The following is an 18,883-nucleotide window of genomic DNA, read 5'->3' on the forward strand; positions in this document are numbered from 1 at the left end:
ATTAGAAGGAAGAAACTTCAGATTGTATTTAAAATGGCAAGAACCTACTTTATGTTCCCTAGAAGAAATCCACTTTACATACAACTACACAAATAGGTTAAAATTAAAGGATATTCCCAGCCCATGCACTCAAAAAAAAAAAAAAAAAAAAAAAGAGAGAGAGACAGAAATTAAAGGAGGAAAGCTTTAGTCAAAAGAAAGCTGGAAGGTGCACAGGTGGTACAGTGGTAGAACGCTCACCTTTCATGCAGGAGACCTGGGTTCGTTTCCTGGACAATGCACCCCTACACAAAAAAACAAAAAGAAAAAGAAAGCTGGAGTGACTATATTAATATTAGAAAAAGTAGATTTCAGAACAAATAATTTTATTAGGGATAAAGAAGTTCATTTGTAGTTATAAAGGAGTGTACTCATCAATAGGATATAAGAATCTTAAACATTTATGAACCCAATAACATAGCTTCAAAATGATAAGCTGCAAGGAGAAAGAGACAAATTTGCAATTATAGTCAAAGATTTCAAAAACTCCAGTAATTGATAAACAATTGATCACAAAGATACAGAAGACTTGAAAAACACTATCAATCAATTTTAACTATTTGCATTTATAGAACACTTATACAACATTCTTTTCAATTGCTCACCAAATATTTACCAAGATAGACCACATACTGAGCTATAAAACAAGTCTCAATATATTTAAGAATTTAAATTCATGTTATCTGACTACAATAGAATTTTATAAGAAATCAAGAAATTCCCAAGTATTTGGAAACTAAATAACACAATTCTGAGAAACCCACAGATCAGAAAAAAGAAATCAAAAGGAAAATTATGAAGTATTTAAACCTGAGTGAAAATATGACATATCAAAATTTGTAGAATGTAACTAAAGAAGTACTTAGAATGTTATGGTACCAAATACCTATATAAGAATAAAGGAGCAAAATCAGTGACTCCATTTTCTACCTTGAGAAATTAAGATAAGAAGAGCAAATGAAATCCAAAGTAAGTACAAGAAAAGAAATACTAAAGATCAAAATAGAAAGAAATCAACAAAATAGAAAACAGAAAACAAATAGAGAAAAATCAATGAAACAAAAAGCTGATTCATTGAGGACAACATAATCAATAATCTTCTAGCCAGACCGATTAGGAAAAAAAGAAAGACATGAATAACAAATTAGAAATTAGACAGGTGACTCACCACAGATTGTACAGACGTTAACAAAATAATAAGGGAATACCACAAACAACTACTTGCCAATGAAGTCAACGATAGGAATGAAGTGGACACATTCCTCGAAAGATACAAACTACCAAAACTGACTCAAAAAGAAATAAATAATTTAGATAGCCCTTAATCCATAAAAGAAATTGAATTTTAAGTTAAAATTTTCCTACAAAGAAAACTCCCCAGGCCTCAGGTGGCTTCATTGGTTAATTCTACCAAAAAGAATACCAACTGTATACAAAATCTTCCAGAAAATTGAACAGGAAAAGATAACTTCCCAATTCATTATATGAGGCCAGCATTCCTCTGACACCAAACCCAAAGATATTTTAAGATAAGAAAACTACAGACTAATATCCCTTATGAAAGTGATGTGAAAATCCTAAACAAATTTTTTGGAAGTTAAACCCAGGACTATATGAAAAGGATACTATATGACCAAGTTGGACTTACCCCAGGAATGCAGGATTGGCCTGACATTTGAAAGTCATCAGTATGATTCACCATATTGACAACTAAAAGAGAAAAGCAGGGGTGCACAAGTGGTTCAGTGGTAGAATGATCACCTTCCATGCGGGAGACCTGGGTTTGATTCCCAGACCATACCATGCCTCCCCCCCCCCCCGCCCCCCCCCCAAAAAAGAAAAGCAATATCATCCTCTCAAGAGATGCATCACAGGCATTTGACTAAACCTATCATTCTATCTTAATAAAAACTCAACAAACAGGACTATAAGGGAACTTCCTCAACCTTATAAAGAGTATCTGTGAAAAACCTAGCACTATCATCACACCTAATGTTGAAAAGCAGAATTTTCTTCCTAATATCAAGAACAAGAGAAGGATGTCTACTCTCATGACTTCTGTTCAATATTGTACCAGAGGTTCTAGCCACTGCAGTCAGAAGAGAAAAAGAAAGAAAAGGCATCAAGATTAAAAAAGGAAAAATAAAACTGTCTTTACTCACAGAGACATGATTGTCTATGGAAAATAATTGTTGGAATCTACAAATATGGTATGAGAACTAACAAGAGAGTTTAGCAAGGATCCAGGTACAACATTGTTTTGGTTTGCTACAGCTTCTGGAATGCAATATGCCAGAAAAGGACTGGCTTTTACAATGGGGATTTATTAACTTAGAATTTACAGTTCTAAGGCCATGACAATGTCCAATTAAGGCATCACCAGGATGATATCTGGACTCTGAAGACAGGCCATTGGCATGGGGGATATCTCTGTCACATGGGAAGGCACATGGCTGGCGTCTGCTCATTCCTCTCTCTCAGGTTTCATTGCTTTCAGCTTCTGGCTTCAGTAACTTCCTCTTTCAGCTCTTCTGGGACTTCTTCTCTTAACTTAATTTCTCTTAAAGAAATCCAGTAAAAGGATTAAGACCCACCTTGAATGGGGTGGGTCACATGTCAGTTGAAATAACCTAGCCAAAATGTCTCACCTACAACAGGTCTTGTACCCACAGGAATGGATTAAAAGAATATGGTCTTTTGGATGGGCCCTGGTGGCTCAACAGGCAGAGTTCTCGCCAGCCAGGCCAAAGACCCGAGTTCATTTCCTGGTGCCTGCTCATGCCAAAAAAAAAAGAACATGGCCTTTTCTGGAATACATCAGAGCTTCAAACCATCATCAATATCAATAGAAAAATCAATTGTATGGCAAAAAAATTAGAAATTGAAATTCTAAAAAAAATACCATTTACAATAGCATAAAAATATAAAGGACTTAGGGATAAATCTGACAAAAGATGTATAAGACCGATATGCTGCAAGCTACAAAATATTGCTGAAAGAAATTGAAGAAGAACAATATAAATGGAGAAGTATACTGTGTTCTGAAGTTACAAGACTATATTGTAAAGGTGTCAATTTTCTTCAAATTGATCTATAAATTCAATGCATTCCAATCAAAATCACAGCAGGATTTTTTTGGTAAAAATTGAAAAGCTGCTTCTTAAATTAAAATGGAAATTCAAAGAACCCAGAATAGCAAAAGAACTTTGCAGAGAACAAAGTTGGAGGACTAACACTACCTAATTTCAAGACTTACTATAAAACTACAGTAATCAAGACAGTGTGGTATTGGCATCAAATAGACGAATAGGTCAATGGAACAGAATAGAGATACCCCACAAATAGAAGCACATATTTCTGGACAACTAATTTTTTACAAAAGGTGCAAAGGCAATTCAGTGGAGAAAAAATAGTCTTTTCAGGAAATGGTGCAGAAACAATTGGCTATCTATATTCAATAAAAGAACCTTGATCCATACTTCTCATCCTATACAAAAATTGGATTATAGACCTAAATGTAAAACTTAAAACCATAAAACTTCTAGAAGAAAACATAGGAGGAAAATCTTGTAACCTTAGGTTAGGCAAAGATTTCTTATATATGACACTGAAAATTTAATAAAATTCAATAAAAGGACAAATTGATAAATTGGACTTCATCAAAATTAAAAACATGTTTTTTGAAAGACACTGGTAGGAGAACAAAAAAGACAAGGCACAGACTGGAAGAAAATCTTTGTAATGCTTCTGTCTGATAAAGAACTTGTATCCAGAATATATATAAAGAACTCTCAAAATTCCATAATAAGAAAAAACAAGCTGATCAAAAATGAGCACAAGATTTGAGCAGACATGTAGATCGCAAATAAGTATATCAAAGGATGCCCAGCAAGTGTTTAAAAAGTTGAAAAAGTGATCAGACTTTGAGCAGAGATATGAATTAAGCTGATCTGGATAGGACTAAGATATAGCAGAATACAGGGTAAAGGATGATATCATCCATATTTTAAAACTTCAACTTCTATGTGAGACTAAAGGGAGATGTATTTATTGGGTGCAAAATTTATATTTTGGGTAGTTAATTTCCTAATTTCACTTGTATGGTTAATTTAGTTGAACACCATAAGTACATGGAATCTTGAACAGGGTATGAGATTTTATTGGTTTGTCCAGGTTAGTGTGATGCCCCCATAAATCCCAGAGTAATTTGGGCAGTGAATAAACTATTTGCAAAGTCGCCTTAGGGAATTGGGGAGAAGGAGGAAATATTCAACTTCCTCATTTGGAGAATTTCTGATATTCTTGCAAGCAGTGGGGACAACCAAATCCATAGGCAGAGCCCTCAATCATGGGGTTCACCCCTATGAAACTTATTCATGCAAAAGATAGGCTAAGCCTATTTAAAATTAGGCCTAAAAGTCACTCCCAGAGAACCTCTTATTGTTGTTCAGATGTAGCCTCTATTTCTAAGCCAACTTGGCAGGTTGGCAGGTGAACTCTCTGCCCTCTCTCCTACATGGGACATGACTCCTAGGGGTGTAAATCTCCCTGGCAATGTGGGACAGAAATCCCGAGATGAGAAAGCCTTTTTGACCAAAAGGGGAAAGAGAGAAATGAAAGAAAATAGTTTCAGTGGCTGAGAGATTTCAGAGTCAAGAGGTTATCCTGGAGGTTATTCTTATGTATTATATAGATATCCCCTTTTAGTTTATGGTGTATTGGAGTGGCTGGAGGGAAATACCTGAAACTGTTGAGCTGTGTCTCAATAGCCTTGATTCTTGGACATGATAATAAAGAAAATTGTACATTTTCAACATTGTTATTTATTATATATCAATTATACCTCAATAAAGCTGTTAGAAAAATAGTTATTAGTCATATTAGAATTAGAATTAGTCAAATTCAGTGTTACCACAGTGTCCAGCCTCCTGCCTGAAGGTGAGAGTCTTCAGTATGGCTCAGACCCTGGAACTGGTGGTTCTTTGTTGTAGCTGGGAGCAGACAAAGAATAATTCTTCTCTTACTGCCAAGTCTCTGCAACCCATTCCAAGGGGATGTTCAGGGGTGGGGGACACAAGTATTGAGTTTTTTTATTTGTCTGTATTTTTTTTTCTTTCTTCAAGGAAGAAATTAAAGGTCCTTGGGGGTCTTCCAGTCACAATTCTCCTACCTCATTTGAGTCAATGGTGAGGGCAGATTTCTTTTCTTTTTTTTTTTTTTTTGGATGCATGGTCCAGGAATCAAACCTGGGTCTCCCACATGGAAGGTGGCCATTCTAACCACTAAACTATAAGATTTCTTTTTTTCCCCTCCGCAGAAACATAAAGAATGAGCATGATTTCTAAACAAAGTAAAGGATTTGCAGATGTTCTTGTCCCTTGATGCAAATGTAAAGCCTATCTTCTGAGAAAGGACAAAGAGATTCCTGTGTGCCACACTTAAGAACAATAGACAAAATGTCACAGCCTGTTAATTCCATCTGCTTCTCATAAGAAGAAAAAAAATGTTTACAATATGATATCAGAGGGTCTTCAGGTCCCATGCACAGATTTTCCTGAGGGGATCCCGCAACAACTTGCCTGTGTATTTAAGCCAATATACTCCACTTCCTAAAGCAGTAGCCATATCCCTTATTGTGGAATAAAAGGTTTTATCTTATTAAATGAACTTGTGGCATGGAGATAAAGGAAAATATTTTGGTTGGTAGAGGTTGAAGTCACATGATTGCATTCTTTCCTGCTCATGATGGCATCACTTATGTAGGGAAAGAACTGAACAGCATCCAAAGTAAAGTACTGTCAACTCCCATATTCCAGAAATCATAAGTTTTCCTGTGGCTTTTGGTGAATGGAACAGAGAAATTGCAGGCAGAAAATAAGGACCAAAAGGACAAACAGGTCCACTCCATTCCTTTTTTTCTGGGTTCATGGGAATACGCCTGTGTAGTAAGGGGTACCTCCCCCTTACCCTGTCTCTCCGGAATTCTGTTCTAGCCCTCAGCTGCCTCCCTGGATCCAGGGCCGCCCTTCCAGTAGGTCAAGAGGCAGGCTACTTTCAAAGTACTGCATGATGTACAAACAGTCCCTGCCCAACAAACTTGCCCTGTTTTATGAAGATTCTGGCCATCTTTCTAGTCTTCTGCATAAATGGAGTGTGAGGAAATCCCTGCAGGGGAGTTACTTGAGACTACAGACCTTCCTCCTGGCCAGTTCTCCTACTGGGAAATCAACTCAGTGATTGGCCTCAATCAGCGGGGTGAGGGTGAGGTGTATTTTCCATTTCCAGGCTCCAGTATATGCACTCCTGCTTAAGGTTAGTGTGTGAAGCTGTGGGTGGGCCGTGTGGCTGGGGAGCCGTGTGAAAAACAAATGTGGGCATTTCACCCTACGCCTGGAAATTCCTATGGGACTTAACAGAAAGCCTTAATTGTGGGGAAAAATAAAAATGGTCCTCTAGTAACGTAATTTCTTCACATAGGACACACATAAGAAAATATTTTCAAAGGCAAGAGCTCAATAAAGTGAAAAGCATTACTTTTATTCCCATTACTTGATGTATAACATTAAGCTGTAGTATTTCTTTGGGGCTTCATCACCAGTCCCAGAAATCATCTGAGCCCAGGAAAACTTTGGATGGACAAAGATTATTAAAATGAACCACATTAATTAGCTGTGACTGAAGTTCAACTCTAAGGTTTGTCCCGCCTCAAATAATACCTAGTGAATTGTTTGAACAAAAATCAAACCAAAAATTGAATTGAATTGAAAACACATATACACGAATGTGAAAATAACAATTAGAAGAATGAATATAATGAAAGTAATTCCTCCTCTAATTCCTACCCCTCCTCCCCCGCCAGAAAGCACGGACAACAATTAAGTATCTTAACACGGTCAAGAACATATGCATGTATACGCATATGGGGGCTATACCATCTAAATCACACATCCCTCTAATTTTTGTGAAAATCTTCGTACATGAAAAAGGATATAATGTATAAACAATAAACAAAAATTGCAAGTACAAAAAAAAGATTATGAGTGGCATGAACATGGTTGTATCAGAACACGAGAAACAGATGGCATGCTCAAACTGGGAGAATGAGGAGAGTTTAATAAAATGACTATTTACAAAGCTTCAGGCAGGTTTAGGGAAATCAGTAAAAGATAGTAGTGCATTTGGCGGCTTATCCAGGTTTTGTTAGGTCTAAACCTTATTTGATTTTTAGAACTCTCTTTAAGAAAAAGAATACACAATTAAGTACAAAATGAATTTAGAATGTGAAAGCATATCAAATAAATTTATTAACCACAAACATCTCAAATGTCACAATATTTGAATGTATCGTGTATCATTATAAATTTGTCCCTAGCCTAACAATACCTCTTTAATGCTTTTTTTTGAAAGAACAGAAAGCGAATTCAGTCTCTTCTCTAACGTGGTCTCTTTCTAAAATCTCGATTCTGCTCCAAGAGTTTCTTCCTACGAGAGAATGAGAGGACTGCAGGGTCACAATTGGGAAAACAATCCTATCACATGACCTGCTGAGCATTGATCTGAAGCACCATTTCTTTAAGTGCAAAGGCCAGGACATTTCACAAAGCTAAGGAAACTCATTTTTTTTTGCAATTGTAAACTTTAGTTTTTAAAGCAGTTTTAGGCTTCTAGAAATTCCTTAAAAAGTATAGAGAATTGTTGTTTACCCTGTGTTGCCCTCACCCCTGCCTCAAAACAGTTGCCCCAGTTATTGACACTTTGCATTACTGTGCTATATTTACTACAATTAATGAGCCAATATTGATACGTTATTGTTCAATAAAGTGCATAGTTTACAATAGGGATTTCCTTTCCTGTTGTGGTTATATGGACTTTGATGAATGCATGTGGCCTGTATCCACCATTATAGTACACTACAGAATAGTTTCACTGCTCTAAAAATGCACTGTGTGCCACCTCGTCAACCCTTCTCTTCTCTCTCTCAGCCCCTTGCAATCACTGATCTTTTTACTATCTCTCTATTTTTACTATTCCAAAATGCCATATAGATGGAATCATATAGCCTGATCAGACTGGTCTTTCACTCAGCAAAATGCTTTAAGTTTTCTCTGTGTCATTTCTTTCTTTTTTTTTAACTTTATATTTTGAAATACTTTCAAACTTATTGGACAGTTACAAAAATAATACAAATCCCACACAGATAACTCTGACATACCCCTATACCCCAGATCCACCAATTTTAACATTTAGCCACATTTTCCATATCATTCTATCTATCTATCTATCTATCTATCTATCTATCTATCTATCTATCTATCTATCCATTTCCCAATACTTAAGTGGAGATTATATACATCAGGCTCCTGGAACAAATAATACAGCAATGTGTATTTCCTAAGAACTAGGATTTTCACTTATGTAACCACCATTAAGTGCAATAATCAAGTTTAAGAAATTCAACATTGATATACAGCTTATAGTCTATATTTCAATTTTTTCCTATGTCCCAATAATAACCATTTCAGCTATTTCTCCTCCTTTGCTAGAACCCATCCAGAATCATGTATTACATAGTCACTTAATTGCTCTTTATTCTTCCTTTTTAATTATGGGAACATACATACAACATAAATTTTCCTATCTCAACCACTTCCAAGCATACCATTAACTGGGATTAATCACATTGACAATGTGGTACCCTCACCCCATTCCATTACTAAAAGTTTTCCATCTCCCCAAACAGAAACCCTATACCCATTTTGTATTAATTTCCCATTCCCCCTGCAGTTTGCCCCTGACAACTTGTACTCTCATTTCTGTCACTATGAGCTTGTGTATTCTTTGATCTTTTCTTTGTAGTTACCATTGGGCTTAAATTCAACTTCCTAAATCTTTAACTATCTTGTGAGCTTGATACCAACTGTACCAGTTTGAAAGTATTTTGTACCCCAGAAAAGCCATGTTTTAATCCTTATCCTATCTTGCGAAAGCAGCCATTTCTTTTAATCCTTATTCAGAACTGTAAATTGGAAACTTTTGATTAGAATATCTTGATATAGATGTGGCATGGCCAATTGTGGGTGTGACCTTTTGATTAGATGGATATGTGATGCCATCCGTTCCAGGTGGGTCTTCATTAGTTTACTGGAATTCTTTAAAAAGGGAAACATTTTGGAGAGAGTCAGAAATGACAGAAACAGAAGCTTCAGAGCTGATAGAGAGAGGGCAGACAGAAACTTCAAAGCAGAGCTGACGCAGATGGTGTGCTGGTTTGAAAGTAAGTATGCCCCCTAAGAAAAGCCATGTTTTAATATAAATCCCATTTCATAAAGGTAGAATAATCTCTATTCAATACTGTATATTTGAAACTGTAATGAGATCATCTCCCTGGGTGATGTGATTTAGTCAAGAGTGGTTGTTAAATTGGATTAGGTGACAACATGTCTCCACCCGTTTGGGTGGGTCTTGATTGGTTTATTGGAGTCCTATAAAAGAGGAAATATTTTGGAGAATGAGAGATTCAGAGAGAGCAGATAATGCTGCAGTGCCACGAAGCAGAGAGTCTACGAGCCAGCAATCTTTGGAGAAGAAGAAGGAAAATGCCTCCCGGGGAGTTTCATGAAACCAGAAGCTAGGAGAGAAAACTAGCAGATGACGATGCCATGTTTGCCATGTGCCCTTCCAGCTGAGAGAGAAGCCCTGACTGTGTTCACCATGTGCCTTCTCACTTGAGAGAGAGAGACCCTGAACTTCATTAGCCTTCTTGAATCAAGGTATCTTTCCTTGGATGCCTGTGACTGGACATTTCTATAGGCTTGTTGTAATTGGGACATTTTCTCGGCCTTAGAACTGTAAACTTGCAACTCATTAAATTCTCCCTTTTAAAAGCCATCCATTTCTGGTATATTGCATTCCAGCAGCTAGCAAACTAGAATAGATGGTGACACCTGGAGAACAGAGACACGGATGTTTGCAGATGCTGGGGGCCCAGCAGACATTGCTGTGTGACTTCCCATGAGATGTTAAGCAAGCCAGAACCTGGAGAGAGCCAAGGGAAGCCAAGAGACGAAGGCCAGCCCTGGTGAAGCAAAGTGAGCAGCCCCCCAGGCACAGAGGCTGAAAGCAATGGAGCCCAGGAGCAAAAGACCAGCAGATGCCAGCCACAAGACTACCCAGCTGACAGAGGTGTTCCTGACCCATCGACCTTCCTTAAATTAAGATATCTTTCTCTGGATGCCTTAGTTTGGGCAATTTTACAGGCTTAGAACTGTAAACTCATAATTTATTAAATTCCCCTTTTTAAAAAACCATTCAAGTTCTGGTATATTGCATTCTGGCAGCTTGCAAACTAGAACACCAACTTAACTTCAATAGTATTCACAAACTACGCTCCTATAACCTCTCTGTTCCCCTACCTTTGTGTAGTTCTTATCACAACATACATGCTTATGAGTCCAAAACCATTGCTCTACCATTACATTTTATACTTCTGCCTTTTAGATCCTGTAGGAAGTAAAAAGTGGCATCACAAGCATAATACTATGGTATTGGCATTTATATTTACCTGTGTTATTAACCTTATGGGAGACCTCTACTTCCTCATGCATATGCAATCTATTGTCTATTGTCCTTTCATTTCAATCTGCAGAACTCTCTTGAACATCTCTTTATAGGGAGGGTCTATCAATGATGGACTCCCTCAGCTTTCATTTATATGGGAATATCTTATATATCCCTCAGTTTTGAAAGATAGTTTTGCCAGAAATAGAATTTTTGGTCAGTAATTTTTTGCTTTCAGCATTTTAAATGTCATCCCACTGCATTCTTGCCTGTATGGTTTCTGATGAGAAATTGGAACTTACTCTTACTGAGGTTCCTTCACATGTGACATATTGCTTCTCTCTTGTGGCTTTCAGAATTCTTTATTTTTGGTATTTGACAGTGTAATTAAAATAAGCTACAGAATAAGTCTGTTTGGATTTATCTTGTTTGGAGTTTGTTGAGTGTCTTGATTTGCTATTCATGTCTTTCACTAGATATAGGAAGTTTTAGCTATTATTTCTTTGGACATTCTCTCACCCCTTTCTCTCTTCCTTCTTCTTATGGGGCTCCCTCGGTGCGTATATTGGTTTGCTTAATGGTGTCCCACAGGTTCTTCAGGATCTATTCATTTCTCTTTATTCCTTCTCCTTGCTGTTCCTCAGACTGAATGATTTCGATGGTCTTATTTTCAAGTTCTCTGATTCTTCTGCCTACTCCAACATGCTGTTGAACTACTTTAGGGAATTTTAAATTTCTGTTACTATGGTCTTCAGTTCTGTTTGGTTCCTTTTCATAATTTCCAGCTCTCTATTGATATTCATTTCCTTCATTTCTTTGTACTTATTTTCCTTTAGGTCTTTTAGCATATTTAGGCCCATTTTTTAAAAGTCTTTCTAGTCCCAGGTCTGGTGCTCCTCACTGACAATATCTAATGCTTTAATGTTATCCTTTGTCTGGGCCATCACTTTCTGTTGTTGTTTTTTTAAAAATATGTTTTGTAACCTTTGCTTGAACCTGGACATCTTGATACATTAATGTGTTATTACTGGAATTTAGACTCTGGGGCATCTGTTCCTTAAGCTTGTATCCAGCTACTGTTATGACATAGCTTTCCTTGAATGCTAGAGGCTAACAAAAAGGGAAAGAGAGAGAGAGAGAGAGGGTGGGGGGGGAGAGAAAGAGAGAGGGAGAGAGAGAGAGAGAGAAAAGAAAGAGAAGAAGGAGGAGGAGGAGAAGAAGAAAAAGAAGGTAGGAAGGAGAAGGAGGAAGAGGAGAGAAAACAAAAGAACAGAGAGATAAGGGGAAAAAAGAAAACATCTTTCCTAAGTCCTTGCAGATTCACCCGTGTGACTTCTCTTTCAGGGCTGAATTCTTCCAGGCCAAAGTTTAGGGGCCTCCTTGGTCCTTTCTGCAGGTGCCCAGACACTGCCCCAGGCAGCTCTCCCTCAGCTCTGTGAGCTGACTACTGCGCCCAGAGCAAGTTTGGGGACAGCAAGTTCCTCAGACCAACACCAGCCAGACCAGCCCAGACAGATAAGCTCCCAGCATATGCATGAGGGTTACTCTGCTCCCTCCAGATCTGGGACAGGGTTCTGCACTAGGAGTGCGGGCTGGCTGAGCACTGAGGCAGTGAGGGATGGGGGAGAGGCCAGCCAGGGTGCCACAAAATCCTACAGCTTTTTAAGTAGCTCTTTTCTTGACTCAGCACTCATTCTGTTACTGCAGTCCTTTAACTGTTTCTGGTTAGAGAAAGATGTTTCTGCTGCTCTTGCTGGTTTTTCAAAGCTTCTACGGGAGAACAGAGCTCTGAAGAGTCCTCTTACTCTGCCATCTTGATCTTGGTGGGGCCTCAGGAAACTCATTTTTATTGCAACATTTTTCTTTTCATTGCTCTTGACTCTGACCTTGGCCGCACTCTGTCCATCCTCCACACATCAGTCTGGTTTGTCACTGTCTTATCACCAAGTGTGTCAGTGGTTCTTCAACCCTTCAAGATAAAATCTAAACTTCTTTGCATGACAAATGAGGCTTTCTACCCTCTCAATCCTGCCTATCTGCTTGGCTTCATCCCTCACCATCTTTCTTCCATTACCTCCACCTGTTCCCCTCAGATCATACTCCAGGAATACCCTATCCATAGGTCCAGAACATGCTATGCTCAGTCTTTCCCTGGGCCTTTGCACATCGGATGGTCTGTGTGGAATATTCTCCCCAGCTTATCCATCTGGCAAACCTACTCCATCCTTTCCTGTCTCAGATGAATGGTTTTCCCTCTGCGAAGCCTTCATTGACTCCCTCAGACAGAAATCAGGTTTTCTTCTCCGTTGTCACAATCCCACTGACATAATTATTTTGATCTAATGCAATTATTTTCGTGTCTGTCTCCTCACTTCTGGACCCTTCTGGAGATAGAAAACTAAGACTTCTCATCCTTCAATTCCAGGCGCCCAGTACAGGGTCTGGCACACAATAGGACTCAATGAGTATTTTTGAATGAGTGAGCATTGAGCCTAGCATGGTGCTAAAATGCTATTTCATTTTATGCTTATAACAACCTTACGGAGAAATATTATTATCCTCATTTTACAGATGAAGAAACTGAAGCTCAATGAGTTTAAATGATTTGCCCATAGCTATTTCAACCCAGTTCTGTCTGATGCTAAAAATATATGCTCTGTTTTTTATATGGCATTGTTCTCTAAATAGGTAAATTGTGCAGTTTCAGTAGCATTTAAGCTAGCTGAACATGCCATGGCTGATTCTTTTTTTTCTGAAATAATATATACAGTTCCTCATTCTCTGAGACACCAAAGACTCCCCTATTAAGTTTCTGCTCTCTCCACTCCCCCTGAAATCGCTCTGTTCAAGGTCATGGATGATCTCTTTGCTGCTAGATCTAATGACCGCTTTCTCTTTTATTCTTTGACTCTCAATAGTTTTACATAGATTGATTACTCCCTTCATTCTTGAAATAATTTTCTCTCTCAGTTTTTGTGACAAACAACTTTGTTTTCTTCTTGCCTCACTAGGCACTTTGTTTCAATTTCCTTTGCTGGCTCTTCCTTTTCTTCCCTACCTCTAAATATTGGACTTGCTTGGAATGAGTTCTTGAACCAGCTCCTCTTCTCCACCCATTTCCTGCCCTTGCAGATCTCACCCAGTCCCACAAAGCTAAATAGAATCCATATGTTGTTTTTCAATTGCATAGTTCCAGCCCAGGTCTCTGCTTACTTTCATATATTCAACTAATTACAGGATATCTCTACTTGATTGTTTCATTGGTATGCCCTCAAAATTTCATTGGTGCATTTTAATTTTTCCCCTCAAAGATGTTCTTCTTCCAGTGGTCCAGTTTCTCTTACAAGGTGACAAAATATCCCAAATCTCAGTGGGTCAGGAATTTACACAAGGCACATCAGGAATGACTTCTTCACACTCCCTAATATACGGGGCCTCCAGTGGGAAGACTCAGAGACTCCGGGCAATTTAACAACAGGGGCTGGAATCATCTGGAGGTTTCTTCACTCCTAGATCTGGGGACTGGTGCTGGCTGTTGACTGGGACCTCAGCTAGATCATCTACACCTGACCTCTTCATGTGCCCTGAGCTTCCTCATAGCGGGTGGATCAGGACTCCCAAAGTAAGTATGCCAGCAGACAAGAAAGAAACTGCGTAACCTTTTATGATCTAATTTCAGAAGTCACAGGGTCATTTTCACTCTACTCTATTGGAGGAAGCAGTCATAAGCCTGCCTGGGCTCCACAGAAGGGATGTACATCCCACCTGTACAGATACCCCTAGTGTAAATCATACTACCTTGCACTCCTAACTGGTCTCACTGCTTCCATTTTTGTTCCATTCTAATGCATTTTCCATATAATAGTCATAGTGATCTTACTAAAATACATCAAATCTTCCTCTCTAGCTTAAAAGTTGTCAATGATTTCCCAGTGAACTCAGAATACAATCCTAATTTCTTTCCCACTATCTCCCTTCCCTTGACTCACCACATTCTAAACATACTAAATGCCTCTTCTTTTCTGATTTTGCATTTGTTGTTCCCTTTACCTGGAACACTTTTCCCTTTATATTATATAGCATTCTTTTGCATCCATCAAGTTTTGAGCACTCTAACCAAAGTAACCTCACTTTTTATTCTCTCATCACCCTTTTCATTTTCTTCAGAGCTCATTTCACAATCTATAAGTACAGCATTTATATATTTATCTACTTGTGAATTTTGGGACGCCCCCATTAGAATGTATACTCCATGAGGAGTTCATTAACTGCTTTATCACCAGCACCTGGACCATAAAATACTGAGAAAATATTTGTTGAATAAATAAATACATAAACAGATGATCTGATCAATGGCAGCAAAAGAAGAGACATTTCCTCTTGTGTGCCTCTTTCAGTCAAGAAGAAACAATAATTTACTTAAGAAGTCCTCTTCCCATTGAGAGCCAGGTCCAATTCCCAGCCTCCTTGGGGCTCTAGATACCAGAACGGCGAATGGCTCACCTCTTGTTGGATGAGGCATGTCTGTCAAATGATCAAAGCAATGTACCACTTGCATTCTCTTAGTTGTAAAGTTAGCCATGCTCCTCTCTGGAGCTCAGAGGTCCGTGATGGTATCCTGGAATCCCAAATTTCTTTCAGGTAGCATTTGGCAGCCAGGCTTGACCGTCTACATATAGGTCACCATCTTTACAAAAATCCTGCAATTCTAGACGTTCAAAGACATGGGCACAATGTTTCCAAATATTTTGGATTCATTGCCACACTCAATTTAATATGCCTTTGGTTTCCTCTCATCTCAGGGCTATAGGCAAATGTTTGTTTTTCCCAAATAAAAGAGAATCACCGTGAAATGATTTTGAAAGCATTTTAAGACTTGCCAGTTGCTGTAAGCTTGATAAAAGGCCTCAGGTATCAAAAAACCAGCACTCCAAATCACCAATCTTAAGGCCTCTTGACAATCTCATCAGCACTGAAGTTGGATTTACCATTTTGTTAGGCCTTATCAAGATGATATTTTCCCCCTTTCATTCAAACTGGATCTTCAGCCAAAGAAAGTGCTCTCAGCTTTCCTTCAAGGAAGATCTTGCTCTTATTGTTTTTCACTGCACTTGTTTTTCTTACCTTACAATAGCTTGCCAGGCTCCCTCTCTATTTTTTTCTCAGGATGGTATTTGAGCCCTTTGTGACCTATTTTCTTTATTGATAACAAAATGGAAGCTTATCTGTCTCTTCCCTTTGCAATTTAGGAAGGATTTGTGAACTGTACATTTTAAAAACAACAACAAACCAAGTGTTATCTGTTTGGCAATGATTCACTGCTACATTTGTGATTCTCTTCTCCAGTACTTTTCCTGAGACTGACAGTATTTTGGTCTACTTCATTACCTGCTGTAAAATTGTTCCTTTACGCCGTGTCATTCCCGGCGTTCGGCAGCGAGTCTGCGATGAATGAGTCATGATGAACTGGGAAGCAGAGTTACTGCACATCTCCTCGACCCCCTCACTGGCCACCTCACATCCTTTACCTGTTGCAAAGATCCAGGTAACTGGCTCTAATACCTATTTGTCTGTCTACAAAATGGAGGCTGTGAAACCTTTGTGGGCACAAAACATTTCTGCTATATCTGGAAATTAGCTCTGCTACCTTTTTCCCCTTGGAGAGTTTACACAGTTTTAAATTTAACGTCTCTGATAGCTAAAGGATAGTCTGATGGTAGGGAAAAAGAGAGATTGGATGTTAATGAGTAACATTTTAATCAACTCTCTCAAGCATTACCGAAATCACACAATTATCTTAATGCTCAGAAGAATTCTACAAGCTCTATCAGAAGAAAATCCTTTGGACTGCTGCCTGATAGACCAACCTCGAGAATAATTTAATGTGACTGGGCCTTTATTGTTTTCAGTTCCTTCAAAGAAAGGCAAATATTTACTATATCTGATACTTTGTCTCTAGTCAACTGATTTTTTAAAAGACAAGATCTTTTTGAGCACTTTATTTTCTCTTAAGTACCCTGGAAAGTGTTCTTTTCTGCAATGATCTTCATAATGTTCCATCTGTTCTGATTTTTCAGTCTTTTTTTAAAAAAAATAACCTTAGAAAATGCAATGAAAAAAGGTAAAGGCTTTACTGCCAGTAGATTTTTGTTTCTCTTCTTTCTGGGAAAGAGCCAGTTTGAGTTTAAAAATAGACCTGAGAAATGTCTACAGCTTGAGATTCATTCAACCCACTAATATTTGCTCTAGAATAATAAGGAGCGATAATACAGCTGAACTAAAATGATCCCCATATTTGTCACCTTCCTCTTTCAGATCAAATAATTCACCATGGCAGCCTTCTGTGGAAGCAAACTCAGTTAGCTATGCCCTCTCTCTTATTTTTAATTTATCCCTGGCAAAAGCAAAGGTAGTGATTTAAGACATTGTAAGTAACCCATGTTAAACATCTATCAATTCACTATTAATAGCAGTTACTGTGTTTCTAATGCCAGATATCCACTGGAATAAAAATATTGGGGTAATAAAAAAGAATTGCTTAATCTTACAGTTGTTTTTATTAAGGTGTAATTTACATACAATAAAATTCAACAGTTTTAATTTATAATCAACGGCTTTTCAACAAATGTAAAAAGAATTGCTTGTAACTACCATTGCAATCATGACATAGAACATTTCCATCAGCCAAAAGTTCTCCTCCATCTTTGCAATTATCTCCCTCACCCTTGTCCCAGGCAATCACTGATTTGATTTCAGTAACTATTGTTTTGACTTTTCTAGAATGTTATATAAGTAAAATCACACAGTAGATGTTCTTTCATGTCTGCCTTCTTCCACTTAGCATAATGCTTTTGAGATTCATCAATGCTGTTGCTTGTATTATTATATTCCTTTTTTATCACTGAGTAGTATCCATATTCCATTTTATGGATATAGCATTTTATGGAATGAATGTTTATCCATTCACCAACTGATGGACATTCGGTGTTGCCAGTTTTTTATTATTATGAATAAGGCTGTTATGAATATTTGAGTAGAAGTCTTTGTATGAACATAAATTCATTTCTCATGAGTTACTATGTAGGAGTGGGATTGCCAGGTTTGATGGTGAATATATGTTTAATTTTATAGAAGGTGCCTGTTTTGGTTTGCTAAAGATGTGGGAATGCAATATACAAGAAGTGGAATGGCTTTTAAAAAAAGAATTTATTCTGTTACAATTCTAAGGCCAGAAAAATATCCAAACTAACACACCCAGGGAAAGATACCTTGACTTAAGAAAGGGCCAATGACATTCAGGGTTTCTCTCTCAGATGGGAAGGCACATGGTGATGTCCGCTAACTTTCTCTCCTGCCTTCTTCAAACTACTTCTCCGGGAACGTTTTCTTTCTGCATCTCCAAAGGTCTCAGGTTGTGTGGGTGCTGTCTTTTCTCCAAAATGGTTCCCTCTTAAAGGACTCCAGTAAGGGACCCACCTTGAATAGATGGAAACACGTCTCCACGGACACAACCTAATCAAACGGTCCCACCATAAACAATATTGAATCAGGATTAAAGAACATGGGTTTTCTGGGGTATACAACAGTTTCAGGCTGGCACATGGCCCAACTGTTTTTCCAAAGAGGATGTACCATTTTGCATAAACACAAGCTATCTATGAGCATTGAAGTTGCTCCACATCATTGTCAACACGATATTGTCAGTCTTTTTAATTTTAGCTGTTCTAGTGGGTATGCAGTGATATTTCACTGTCATTTAAATTTTTATTCTCCTAATGACTAATCATGTTGAATATCTTTTCATATGTGTATTTGCTATATCCTTCTTTGGTGAAATGCCTATTAAAATACATTGCCTATTTTTTAAAAAAATGGGTTGTTTTATATTATAATTGAGTTTTAAAGAGTTCCTTATCACTTCTGGATACAAGCCTTTATCAGATACATGTTTTAGAAATATTTTCTCCCAAAATAACAGCTTAGCTGATACATCCCAAAGTGTGGCTGCTTGAATTTCCAAAGATGAATAAAGATGTCTTCTCAAACTCAATGTCAAAAGACCTTTATAATAAGATAATTTGGATGCTTTTTCCTAAAGTAGTTCATTTCTGCATACAAAATCAATTCTAAAGGAACCAAGGGTAAATTTTCCATACAGTGTTTCCAGAATGAAGTAACTACTCCCTTCCCCCACAATGGGATGGTTTTATCTTATGGCAGATCTAATGCTTAGAGGAGAAACAGAACATACTGTAGGAAGAGGGGCAGATAAATGTTGCTTAGGTAG

At 37.9% G+C, this 18,883-nt stretch overlaps 1 protein-coding gene across 2 annotated transcripts in view; it reads right to left on the reverse strand.

Annotated features, from left to right (window-relative positions):
• Window positions 1–18,883, reverse strand: part of METTL8 (methyltransferase 8, tRNA N3-cytidine) — a 147,530-nt gene that overhangs the window by 11,284 nt on the left and 117,363 nt on the right. Inside the window, exon 10 of one of the 2 annotated variants that reach the window (XM_077154124.1) lies at window positions 1,688–1,749. The exons of the other annotated variant lie outside the window; for it this stretch is intronic. Within the exon in view, the coding sequence (XP_077010239.1) occupies window positions 1,688–1,749 (62 nt within the window). The remainder of the gene's footprint in view (window positions 1–1,687; window positions 1,750–18,883) is intronic. 2 annotated transcript variants of the gene reach the window in all.

Source organism: Tamandua tetradactyla, chromosome 3 (assembly GCF_023851605.1).
Source record: "Tamandua tetradactyla isolate mTamTet1 chromosome 3, mTamTet1.pri, whole genome shotgun sequence".
In the NCBI taxonomy this organism is placed as follows: Eukaryota; Metazoa; Chordata; class Mammalia; order Pilosa; family Myrmecophagidae; genus Tamandua; species Tamandua tetradactyla.